Source organism: Crinia signifera, chromosome 5 (genome assembly GCF_055691185.1).
Source record: "Crinia signifera chromosome 5, ASM5569118v1, whole genome shotgun sequence".
In the NCBI taxonomy this organism is placed as follows: domain Eukaryota; kingdom Metazoa; phylum Chordata; class Amphibia; order Anura; family Myobatrachidae; genus Crinia; species Crinia signifera.
Window position 1 is genome coordinate 277,001,672 of NC_139221.1, and position 13,164 is coordinate 277,014,835.

Genomic DNA, 13,164 nt, shown 5'->3' on the forward strand with positions numbered 1-13,164 from the left:
GCAGTTTCCAGTGTGCTCCTGTGTTACCCCCAGCACCAGACACCATTGTTCTACACCTGGGGTAGCCAACCCTAGTCCTCGAGAGCTACCAACAGTGCATGTTTTGCAGGTCTCCTCACAGAATCACAAGTGAGCTAATTAGCTCCATCTGTCTATCTTTTAAAATGTGTCTGTGATTAATGAGTGCAGCAGCTAGGTTGTCTGGAAAATGTGAACTGTTGGTAGCTCTCGAGGGCTAGGGTTGGCTACCACTGCTCTACACTCTCTGCAGTTATCAGTGTGCTCCTGTGTTACCCTCAGCACCAGACACCAATGCTGGGCACTCTCTTCCCAATTTCCAGTGTGCTCCTGTGACAGTGTAGGGACTAGCAGAAATTTGAAGTCCCATGATGTTGGCTGCACTGTTGAATGTTTTGATCAAGATCTGACCCCCCCCCCCCCCTTTATTTGCTACATCCTTTATTTGCTACATACTATACAAACCTATTTTATTAGATACATACACATAGGGGAAAATTTACTAAGCAAAATATGGTAGGAATTGGCGTGTTCGTATTCAGTCATATTCAGGGACTTATTCGTATTTTTGAAATTTACTAATGTAGAAGTGTTAGTATTTTGCTTTTTTTATAGCTAATACTACGAGTTGTATTCATATTCCTGTAGTTATATGAATAAATACGCCATCTAAAGAATACGACTTGTATTTTACATTTACTCCTATGTTAATTTGACGTTTACTAACAATTCGTACTTAGACATACATACGTATACTAGGTGTAAACAAGTAAAAATCATGACATGTGACATTACTCCGATATTAACCCACAGCTACTCCCATGAACAAATGTGTTCCTTTATAAAAAGACCATTAAGCACACAAACGCATTTCTCCTCTTCTTGTTACAAATAGAGATGGGTACTCAAATATACATTGAGAAGTTTTTATTGTGGGCTACCTGATGTCCTGACACATGCATCGAAGGAGACGCAGGTGTCATGAAGCAGAACATCAGCAGCAGCAGCTGACTAACCTCCCCCACCTCTCACTATCAGTCGCAGACATTGCACACACTAGAACAAACACACATAAACTTCACTCACAAATAAAGACTTCATAGAAAATTAAATTACAACACAAACCACAAGACATCTTGCAACACATAAACCACTCAACAATCACTAGATAACTCGGACAACTCCAACCTCTCCTGCACTCTCCACACCACACCTATCTAACCCACAAGGAGCTAAGGAGCGTGTGGTTTTTTTTTTATATATGGCTGGGAGAACACTCCCAAGTTTAAACTTTTAGCCAACCACAGTTACTTTCTGTTAAGCCAAATTGACGGGACTATTCTTTAAAATACATACATATAAAACATACATACATACATACATACATACATACATACATACATACATACATACATGGCATAAAACAACAAAAATACGTACGGAAGCAAAAATATGAATATGCAAACAAAAATACTCCATATGACCAAATACGCCATCGAAACATAAGTTTTGTTAAAATAAAATACAACAGGTTAGTAAATTTGGGGAAAAAATATGACTACCAAATACAAATACACTACCGGTGCCATTGCTTTGCGAATGGGAATAAATATCTTAACCCAAAAAAACAAATAGAAGGTGTGCATCCAACCTTGCTACCCCTTTTTTTTTCTCTTTGTTGACTTCTATGTCCCCCCTGTACCTCTCCATCTCCCCCCCCCCCCCGTACCTCTCTGTCCCCATCACAAACCGTGCAGGTGGACGTGCGGTGTGGGTGACGGCAGAGCTCAACTTCCCAATCATGCTACCTGGCTGTGCAGCGCTGCACTCTGAGGAGACAGCTGCTAGAGGTCATATTTCACCTGTAGCATCTGACAGGGAGGACAGTGGTGCAGCGTTACTTGAAAGTGCCGGGAGCGCTTAGCGATGTGCTCCCTGTTAGACGCTGGAGGTAAAATATGACCTCAGGCGTCTGTCTCAGAGGAAGGCGATGGAAAGATGGGCGGGCGGCTACAGAGTGGTCGAACCACCCGGATCCCTACCATGAGCTACCAGTAGCTCAGGAGTGACTGGTAGGCAACCACTGATTTAAGTAAAGTGTGCTGTTGATGAAATTAGAGGTCTCTCGGTCCGTTTCGTCGCTCATGCCACTCTGTTCTGGCAGAGAACCCCTCCAGAACAGAGTGATTTGCTACTCACATGCTGAAATTTTTACTTTATATTTGGATAGGGTATAGAAATAAAAACTAAAGTGTTACCATTGTTTCTTCTTGTTTCAGGTGTGTGAAATGCCAAAGCCTGCCTTCATGAAAAAAAATTTAGAGGAACTTGGGATAGGGACATACCACAACATTGCCTTCATACATCCCCACACTCCCATCATCAAAGCTTTGAATATATTTGTAGAGCGACGGGTTTCTGCATTGCCAGTTGTGGACGAGTCAGGTAAGGCAACATCAGAGTAATTAGTAGTAGGGGGACGAGTAGGATTATTTATAATAATAATAATGAAATTTGTTCTTTAAAAAATATATTTTTACTTCTATCCTATTTCCCATCTATAGGTTGGACTGTCATACTGGTTTCGGATTTAAAAAAAGATCTAATAATAATGATAAAGAATGCATATATACTTATATATAGTAAAAGTTAAATATGTATTTTTTTATTTTTTGTTAAAAAAAAGTCTTCATTGTGCATGTTGTAAGAATTTACAGGAAAGACAAACCATAAAAGCAATCTCTGTTTTCAAATCCAACCAAACAACAAATACATTTTATAATCAAAACCAATAAACATGCAAAACTGAAAGGGTAGTATAGTTCTTAGGCTTTGGCGACGTAGCATTTAGTGGGACTCGCTTTGCAAGGAGGAGACTTATTGAATTCACACAATGCATTTTCTCCGGATACCACTGCACAGGATAAGACCAGTGCCACAAGCAGATTTCAAGGAGATCACTGTGGGGCACAGCAGCATTGTGTAAATGCACACAATCAAATGTATGTATTCTACTTGAAATCTGGTCATCCGGCTCAACCACATCTAATGTGTAGGTGACCTCATTGAAAAACATGTGCAGGCTCCGTCCTGCAAACCGGGTGCACAAGATGTTTTATACATTTTTGTACATTTTTGTATATACTTAAGTAGTTAATTATTACTATATATCAGAATTTTTACATAATGCTGAACAAATCCAGTATAAGAAACGTGTTTGCTGCATTTTTATCTCGACCCAAGAGAGGATATCTGGTTTGTAGCATTTAAATATGGACCCAGTAGTCGGAAGAGGCATCCTTGTCAGTACAGCAATAGTTTTACACAATGAGAAATAATCCCCAATGCCCCAATACCTGGGTTATTCAAGCCCAAATGCAATGGAAGCATACTACCTGGGAGAGATCACTTTAAATATTTATTCTGTTATACGGCATTAAAAACATGTGGCTGTGGTGCACGTCATCTACTTGTACTTAGTTTGACATCTTTACTCAACCTAACTTTTGTTCCTGACCATGATTGTCGATACCACCTAAAGACTGTGCAGTTCAATTGGCTTTATAGGTATGTTCAGATGATGTTGGGAGGGGCTCCCTCACATCTGCTCCCTGCCAACTGAGCAAGACCTTTCCTCCAAAAAGGTTTTCTTGAGCTGGAGAAAAGGCTTCGAGACACAGTAAACACAGATATTGGCATGCTATCTTTTCAGAACTTGGCTGGAGTTTAACAAAGATGTCTCATCATACTGCTTACTGATCTTCTGAAGCAAAACTATGTCCTATTTTAGGGTTTCACGCTTGGTATACAAGCTTTCTGTAATGGTGAACATGCTTCTGTACATTACCATGACAATTGTTCGAGGTGTTTGAAATACTTTGGAGATCCAAAAGCCACTTCTTATAGGCTGGGCTCAGTTGCACTCTAAACTGAACATTCTACCTCACCATTTACATTCATGCTAGCAAGATGGGTATAAGCAAAGCTCCAATTTTTCACATTCAACAGAACCCTGTGATGCCATTACCTGATTCCATTCACTGGATGTGTGGACTTTCCAGTTTCTTCTACAATCTCCTAGTTTTGTCTTTTACTGCTTTGTTATGTTATAGAGTGGACCGTAGCACCATTTTTTTTCGATTGGTGTCTAATAATAATTTGTGGTAAAAACATTAGTTTTCCCTTTGCTTATTTTACTTCCTTGCATGATATTTCCTCTCTATGGGCCTTATTCTGGTCTGTGCGGACGGAGCCGAATATGCGCCCAGGACCGTGCGTCCTAAACCCCGCCTTTCGTACGGATCGCTCACTCCGTCCGAATGCGGTAAGAAGCTGTCCCTACGGACCGCAAGTGTATTTCTCATGAATACACCTCCTCCATCTCAGGGAACCTCCCCCATCATTCGATGGTCGCAGACCATCGAATGCAGGACCAAGTGGTCAGGCAGCTCCCGCAACCTCAGACCACACGGGCATTTCTCTGTGCAAAAGCAGGGATCTGGGCGGGCAGCTGACATCCGGCAATGTCATATGTCCGCCCCCTACACGTGCGTCACGACCGCATTACCATACGTCCGCCCAGCGTTTTCATGGGAACGCCCATGAAACGCGGGGTGTAAACATATGGTAATGAGCCCAAACATCCCTTCACGCCCCTCTCCACCCCCTGTTCGTAGTGTACACATTTTATGCGGAATTTGGACGTGCGTCCCGTTCGCACATGCGCAGAGACGCCTCTGCACATGCGCAGACACAAAACATCGGCGGACCGACCACACGCGGACATTACCGCACCAACCAGAATAAGGGCCTATGTTCTGTTAAGTCCATTGAATGAATTCATCCATATCCTCAGTTGATCCAGGCATTTTTTTTTTTGCTTCCAACCTTCTCCATTTGAGTATTTCCGCATTTCTGTTTCATCCCCATGTGATCTGACAGCAGATGTTTTATTCCATAGTAATGTTTTACTGATATGGAATAAATCTCTTGGTTCACATTTCTGTAACCAGTAGGCGGAGACTCTGTCGGTAGGTCCAGGTCAGGATCGACCAGCTGCCAAATCTCCTCTATTACTATTCGTCCTATTTAGACTGATTGGTCAAAATGTCTTGAGCACCCTCCCTCAAGGTCTCTAATTGAGGAACAGGCAGCTGATGTCTCTTCCCGTGTGCTGACCTTGATGACCAATATCCCTGGGATCCATCATCCCACGTTTTGATCCTACGTTGCAGAGAACAACTTGAAGAACCTTTCTAAATAACTTCCTTGATGTGTATCCATCCCCCTGATGATTCCCCCAACTCTTCCTTCATCTTGGTCCCCTGAAGGTGTGCCCTGATTCAGCCAACTGCTAGTTTCTAAGGGTACATTTTACTAAGAGGGAAGTTCTTTTAAAGATGGGATGTTGCCCATAGCAACTAATCAGATTTTACTATTTGCTTTTTTAGCATCTTCTAGAAGATAATAGATTTAATCTGTTGGTTGCTATGGGCAACATCCCATCTTCAATAGAACGCCCATCTTCGTAAATTTACCCCTAATAGTGGACCAAGTTTGAGTCGACATGCATGGGTCGATTTCTGAAGGTCGACAGCCCATAGGTCGACGTGGCTAATGTTGACAGTCAAAACGTCAACATGAGGTTTTGTTTTTTTTAATTGACCCAAATGTTGACACAGTTGACAAGGACACAGTCTAAGTGTACCGCGTCGCCTCACATGGCTGCGCTCCGCACACTATTTTATTTTCCCACCATGCCCTAGTGGATTGTAGGGCATGAAATACCGCCTGTCAGCTCAAAAAACCCGTGAAAAACTCATGTCGACCTTTTGACTGTCGCCCTTCCCATTGTTGACCTAATGCTTGTGTCCACCTTCCGACCCTGTTGACTTAAGTCATGTTGACCTTTTTAGGGTGTCGACCCAATGCATGTCGACCTTCAGCGGTCGACCCAATGCATGTTGACCTTAATAGGGTTGACCTAATGACTATGGCCTGTGGTGTCATGGCATTATTATTATTATACACGGGGACACCTCAGGAAACAGCAGATATATATTTTTTTTATTGTGAGTGTGATCCTCATCCTCACTTACTGTTTCTCCGTCTGTCCTGCAGCTGCTGCGGCTTCCAGCTTTTCTTCACTGCTTGCTGCGGCCACACTGTCGCTGACTCCCGGTCCAGCTTCCCTGCCTGCTCCTACTTCTCTACAGACGCATGGGCGGGCGGCGTCATCGTCATGACGTCCCCACCCAGTGTCTGTCACTCCCGGGCATCAGAGGGAACAGGCGGCCGGGCCCTCCTCCACGTAGCCGTGGAGGCCGGCGGCCATGTTTCTGTAGCCGCATACATATGTGCCTACAGGAACATGGCCGCCGACAGTGGAGGAACAGGTATGGCGGCCGCGGTGGGGTGGGTGAGAGGAGGTGGCCTAGGCAGGAGCTGGGACACACTGCCCTGCGTGCTATCTCCTCGCGCGGGCCACATGACGAGGTCTGGCGGGCCGTATTTGGCCCGCGGGCCTTGTGTTTGACACCCGTGCCTTAGAATATAGTTAAAATCCTAAATGTCTTTTTTTGATTTTCCTCAAATGTACTTTTTCCTGATGATGTAATGTCACAATCGTTTTTTGGGATAATAATTTGGAGGACATTTGCAAATTGGTTGTTTTACTCCAGATTTTCCACAATGTTCCCTTTCTTTTTTCATTCTAGGAAAAGTTGTAGATATTTATTCCAAGTTTGATGTCATTGTAAGTATTTATTTTGATTTATTTTCTTGACAAATCTTTTTCTATTTTTTGTGCTTTTTATAATCTCTACTTATTTGGACTAGTTTGCTCAGTTATTTTCAGTAGAACCATGATTATGAAGTGCATACCTAAAGGGATTAGCCCATGCCAATTGTGAGGAATACCAGTGCCCAGTTATCATATGCCCAGTAATCACATGCACTGAGGACCTCTGCTGGACACTTGGTGTAATGCTTTATCTGCATAGACACTAAAAAACAAACAAAAAGAAAACAATTTATACAGGTGTTGATCATAGGGTCAACCGTCAGTAGTTCAACCATGAATGATCGACCGGCTCTACATTGACAATAGGTCAACATGATTTTTTTTCTCCACATTTTATGGTGTCCATGTCAAAATCTAATGACACGGCCCCCCTATAGGTGTAACACATACTTTTGCATGGCTTGCTTCCTAATCGTAGTCCACATGCATTTGTTAGCATGAGAAAGTCCAAAGAAAGGGTTAGGGTTAGTTTCAGCCTTTGTCAATGTCATCCTAGTGCATAGCGACTTTTTGTCCATGTCGATCTTGTGCCTATATTGGCCATTCATGGTTGACCTGTTGACCTATCATCCAGGTACCACACATGCAGTAGGGTAATGACAGGTGGCTGCTGAGATGAGGAAGGGAATGATATTATTCTGTAGAAATTTGCTGTGTTTATGCGTTCCTATATTCTTCAGGTTATATTTGTGTTCTTGTATGGTTGCCGCTAATCCCTTAGGGAGGTATTCAATTAGATGTGGTGATTGTTTAAGCGACAAGCTCCAGATCCCATGTGTTATCCTGGCTGTTTTTCATAGGTTATGCTTTGTGTACTTGAGTCACCTGAACCACCTGACCCATAATCCCTGATAAGTGTCCGGTATTGGGGCTAAGTGGGTACCCCCTGACCAATCAATTAGCTGTGGTAAATCCACAAGATCTAAATTTTATTTACCTGTATCTTATGGTTTGTTTCGTTAGTGCAAAAGAACTGCTGGTATAAATTAACATGTGGTTTCAAAAATAGCTTGTCTGTGAACATATTTCCTACCTTGTCAAAGGAAGAGAAATGTGCGAACAGGGTGTGAAGATTAGAAACCTAATGAACCAATAATTTACTTGGCACATGATTTCTCAATCATTTATTTTTCATTGTACTGGTGATAAATTTATCATTGCACTGGAAGTGTGTAAAAATAGAACAACCTGCATCCAGTTTCCTCCGTGTTATACACCTGCTTTATGGGTCTGACGTAGGATTGGCTGGCAGATTACACATGACCTCTCACTTTCCAGCTGAAAAAAACATCCATAGATCTTCAAGACTTGGGGCAGATGTATCAAGTCTTCTAAGGAGTGAAGTTGCCTTAGCACCCAAACATTTTCCTACAGTACCTATAATTTTATCGAACAAATAACCAGAGAAAGATATCAGCGCTCAAACAATTATTAAAGAAAAATGTACTATAGTAATGTAATAAGAGTGGGATTGTCTGTACATAGAATAATGGTTTTAAACACCATCAAAATCATGATATAATCTAATTTACCACAGTGGAGTATGACTGGTAAGCTTGAACCTACAATCACTGGTGGGACCACAACTTCATAGAAGCATAGTTCCTTAATGGTGGTCAGTTTCACAGAATTTAAAACCACTTTAAACAATGGAAGAGTGGAAGTGTGTCCTAGCATGGTCTCTAAAGGGAGGAAGTCCTCACAATTACATGGTGGTTAGATTGAAAGGCATAATTATGTGACAACACTGTCCCGAATGGATACTGGTGGTCCAAGGCAATATTCAACCAGTGTGGTTCAAGCTGGTTAGCAGTGGTGGTAGGTATGAGGAGTAGTCACTAACGCGTTTCGCTGCTCAGGGCATCTTTATCAAAGGTCTTTGACTGTCATTAAGGAACGTTGCTTCAATTAATTTTTGGTCCAACCAGTGATTATAGGAACAAGCTTACCAGTCATATACCACTGTGGTAAATGAGTTTTTACATTGTGAATTTAATGCTTTCATTGTTCACGCCGTCTTTAGATTTTTTTTTCTTTGTACAGACAATCCCTCTTGTTACATTATTATATTAATTTAAATTATTGCTTGAGCACTGCTATCTTTCCCCCACCTTTTAGCAGCTGTTAATTAGAACTTCATCTCATCCAAGTGCCCAAGCTATTACATCTTGGTAGTTCTTTATCTAGCTCCGATCATTTTAGAGAATGTATTTGATAAATGATAGGTAGAAACTAGTTGGTTGCTATGGGAAACTTCTTCACTTGTCCACTTATCTTGTCTTTAGTAGACTTGCCACATCTCTCCACTAAACAAGATTTATGTTTTCAATTGGGTCTTGGTAATCACAGCGGAATTAATCAACGTCTCCCTTTTTAAAGTAGTCCAGTAGGAATACAGAAGCTTTACATGTTCTGCATACAACATGTTACTTTGTATTGGCAGTTCTTCCCAGTAGTTTTGAATTGCTTATGTATTGTGGGCTCCCCTTCATTTTTCCCTCCTTTATAATTCACCGTACTTTTAATTGACAGATGCATAATTCATTTTCAGAACCTTGCTGCTGAGAAGACGTATAATAATCTAGACATCACCGTGACACAGGCGCTGGAACACCGCTCACAGTATTTTGAAGGCGTAGTAAAATGCAGTAAGCTGGAAACACTGGAGACTATTGTGGATCGAATAGTGAAAGCAGAGGTAAGATAAATAATAATATATTATTCATAAAGCACTTTTCCTCCATTGGACTCAAAATTGTAGGCTGTTGTATTGTAGGACTGTAAAGTAAGATTATAGGCTGTTGTATTGCAGGACTGCAAAGTAAGATTGTAGGCTGTTGTATTGCAGGACTGTAAAGTAAGATTGTAGGCTGTTGTATTGCAGGACTGTAAAGTAAGATTGTAGGCTGTTGTATTGCCGGACTGTAAAGTAAGATTGTAGGCTGTTGTATTGCAGTACTGTAAAGTAAGATTGTAGGCTGTTGTATTGCCGGACTGTAAAGTAAGATTGTAGGCTGTTGTATTGCAGTACTGTAAAGTAAGATTATAGGCTGTTGTATTGCAGGACTGTAAAGTAAGATTATAGGCTGTTGTATTGCATTACTGTAAAGTAAGATTATAGTGGAAAGTACACCAGTATAAGTCTACCTGTGTGATGAATGTGCAAAATGTATTCCCTATTTTAATTTCTTGTTTTACTTTTGGTCATAGGTGCATAGACTGGTAGTTGTGAATGAAGCACATAGCATTGTTGGAATTATATCTCTGTCGGATATTTTGCAAGCACTGGTACTGTCTCCAGCAGGTATGTTGGGAAATGTCCAGCCCTCCCTTTAGACCCCGGTCTTCTCTCACTCTCTCTGTTATTTCTGTTAAACTAATGCATTCATTCTCCTGAATATTGCCTTGGTCCACAAAACACCTGTCTCCATTGGGAAAGATGCGCTTCATAAATATACAATGTGTTTTACTTCTACTTTTTATAAATGTATTGCTGCGTTGATATGCCTTGATCCACATATATTAACAAGTAATTGACAGAAATAGGGAACTCAAGCACTCACCATAATAAAGTAACTCCCCATAATACACAAATAATCCAATACATAATGGGGTTTTAGTTAATGAATTGATCAATGCATTTAAGCTTCTAGCGCATCGCCAAGGGACCCCAATTCACTGCAAGTCCTACACTAAAGGTGCCCATACACTGAGCCGACCACCCGACCTGGGATGGTTGGGGCAGGCAGCGGGGTCTGGCAAGATGGTGGTGGTGCAAGGTGCAGGCAGCGGGATCCGTCCAAGCAGCGGAGGCTGGATCTTGTAGCAGCATTTTGCCAGGGGCGGGATTCAGCTGCTGAATATTTTGAAATGACTGGCCACAAGTTGATTGGCTGAGACTCTCAGCCAATCAACATCCGACCAGTCCTTTCAAAATATTTACAACATTTTAATCTGGTGTTTTGGATGTCATCCTCCCCATTTCCTAGGCCGTGATACATAGAATTGCCTAGGATGGGTTGGGTTGGCACATTTTAGTTTATTTAATAAATGCTATTAGCCAATCAGAGTGTTCCAGTATTATTTAGCCATGCAATATGTTTCAGCTCTGCTTTTGTATGTCCATGTATATCACCGCACAATGTTCCCAGAACGCTAGTGATGTGGTTCTCTGATATAACCAACCTGAATATAAAGCAGTTTTTCCACCCAACTTTGTTTCTTATTGCAGGTGACAAAAGAAAGGAAAGTGAAGCGGACTGACCCAGCTGAATCTACGGGCAACTTTTCTTTTTTTTTTTATTCAATAAGAACTTGAATAATGGTGTTTGTGTGTCAAACTTTTGCCCCAGCTACATGGACTTCAATAAATGGGCAGAAGATTGATTTTGGAGAAAGTGTAATATGACAGAGGCTTACTACTTGCAGATTCTGCTGCATGGGAAGACATTCAGTGGTGATGAAGCATATTTATTGGTTATCTGGTTATTTTTTCTCGTCTTTAGTTTGACATATCAAAATAGAGCTTGCAGACTACTTTCAGAAATCCTGACTTTTGGACACTGCAAAAGTCAATGCTAAAGCACGGTCCTAAATGAGTGCAATGTATGAACAGTTATGAATGTAGCGGACTGGACTGGGCAAAGGAATACACTGTGCTGAATGTGAAAGTCTTCAATCTCCAGGATTGCATCAGGTTTCATGATACTTAAACCATTTACTGTCCAAGGGATGCGAAATGCGTTGCTAAATGCCAATCTGGGAGCAAAAACTGTTAAGATTATTTTGAAAATTTCTCTTAAGGACTAGTTACATAACAATCTATGAATACATATACACAGTATAATTGAGGTTTTTAATTAAGATAAAGGTTCGAAGAGCATAGTCAATAAAGTCAAACAGTTTCTCATTACCTGTACAACCATAACTAATGTAACCTGTCTGTGCTACAAAAATGTGCATCATATTGGTTGGCCTTAAGCTGCATCGCTGTGTTTTCCGTACATGTCCAACAGCAAACATGGCTCGAACTATCATACATCTCGCATCTATAACTTTAGAACTCATTCGTCCTTGCTATATGTTGACACTATAATGCATTCTTCTGGCAATGATGACCTTCATACCAGTCTAATGTCCAATTTAAAACACAGATGTACGAGACACTGAACAAGAATACACATTTATTTATTTTTTACTTCAAATTTTAAATATATAAAGAGACTTGGTGAATAAAACATTTCTTCACCATATCCATAAACGGTTGATTGTTTAAAAAAAATAAAATAAAAAAAATAACATTTTTGTCATTGTTTAACATTGATTATAAAATGTGGCTTGAATTAAAAACAAAAAAATCAACAAAAATATATATAAAAATAAAAACTATCCTTGAACTGTCTTGCAGCTTGCTACAAATACTGATATTCTGTACTGTAATGTAAATAAATAGTGAGGAAACAAAGTGCCACCGAAACTTATATATAACTATATATATGAAAAAAAAAACTGTACAATCCTGTTTGTAAGATTTTTGAATTTTTTTTTTTTTTATTATTTTTAGTTTATTTTCACCATGGTTTGCAAAGAGTGTATTGCGTTATTTTAATGTCGGCGTGGAGAAAGGTAAATACTATTTAACTTGCAGAACATTTAAACGTGAAGTTGTGTTGTCTGCGATATTAAAGATGCGCACACTTTTAAAGGGCAATAAAGAAACATTGTCTATCATATTTTGACTTTGCATTATTTAGCTCCAGTGTATTACTGGTATATTAATACTACCATTTATTTTTATTTTTTTTAACTCTTTATTAAAGGAGAAAGCTATGAAGAGTAGTCAGCTTCAGGCACATATGACAAAAAGAGAATATAAATCATATACATTTCTCCACAAATTGTTAGTTTAGTATATAAGAGAAAATGAAAGGGGGTAATGCAAGAGCGTGGGGGGATATGAGGGGGGAAAGATGGTCGAGGGTGGATAGTACTAGTCTGATATAGAAAAGTACAGAGATATCTAATACAGAAATTACTATTATTAAGTAGGACTCTTGGGGTTGGTCCCGACACTGAGATTTCTTGTAGATCGAGATATCAACTACTGTGAGGTTATTAAGGTGGGGATGACCAGCCATTGTTAGAAGCCAAGGACCCCAAATCAGGTCAAATTTATGGGGGCAATCATATAGGTAGTATGTGATCTTTTCCATTCCTGCAACAAACCAAATATAATTGTTTAGAGCAGGAATGGTTGGAGCCGCAGGAGACTTCCAGTTCTTGTCAGGAAGTGATTTGGCTGCTGTCAATATATGGGAGAGCAGTTTGTTTAAAGGTGGGTCTAT

General features: G+C 40.4%; 1 protein-coding gene across 3 annotated transcripts in view; it reads left to right on the forward strand.

The window, feature by feature from the left end:
* The window catches only part of PRKAG2 (protein kinase AMP-activated non-catalytic subunit gamma 2), a 362,251-nt gene extending 349,701 nt beyond the window's left edge, over positions 1–12,550 (forward strand). For all 3 annotated transcript variants that reach the window (XM_083189060.1, XM_083189062.1, XM_083189063.1), the window contains 5 exons: positions 2,298–2,463; positions 6,735–6,772; positions 9,372–9,518; positions 10,031–10,124; positions 11,052–12,550. In XM_083189060.1, coding sequence (XP_083045186.1) covers positions 2,298–2,463; positions 6,735–6,772; positions 9,372–9,518; positions 10,031–10,124; positions 11,052–11,083 — 477 coding nt within the window. In that variant the 3' untranslated portion in view covers positions 11,084–12,550. The remainder of the gene's footprint in view (positions 1–2,297; positions 2,464–6,734; positions 6,773–9,371; positions 9,519–10,030; positions 10,125–11,051) is intronic.
* Positions 12,551–13,164: the final 614 nt, after the last annotated feature.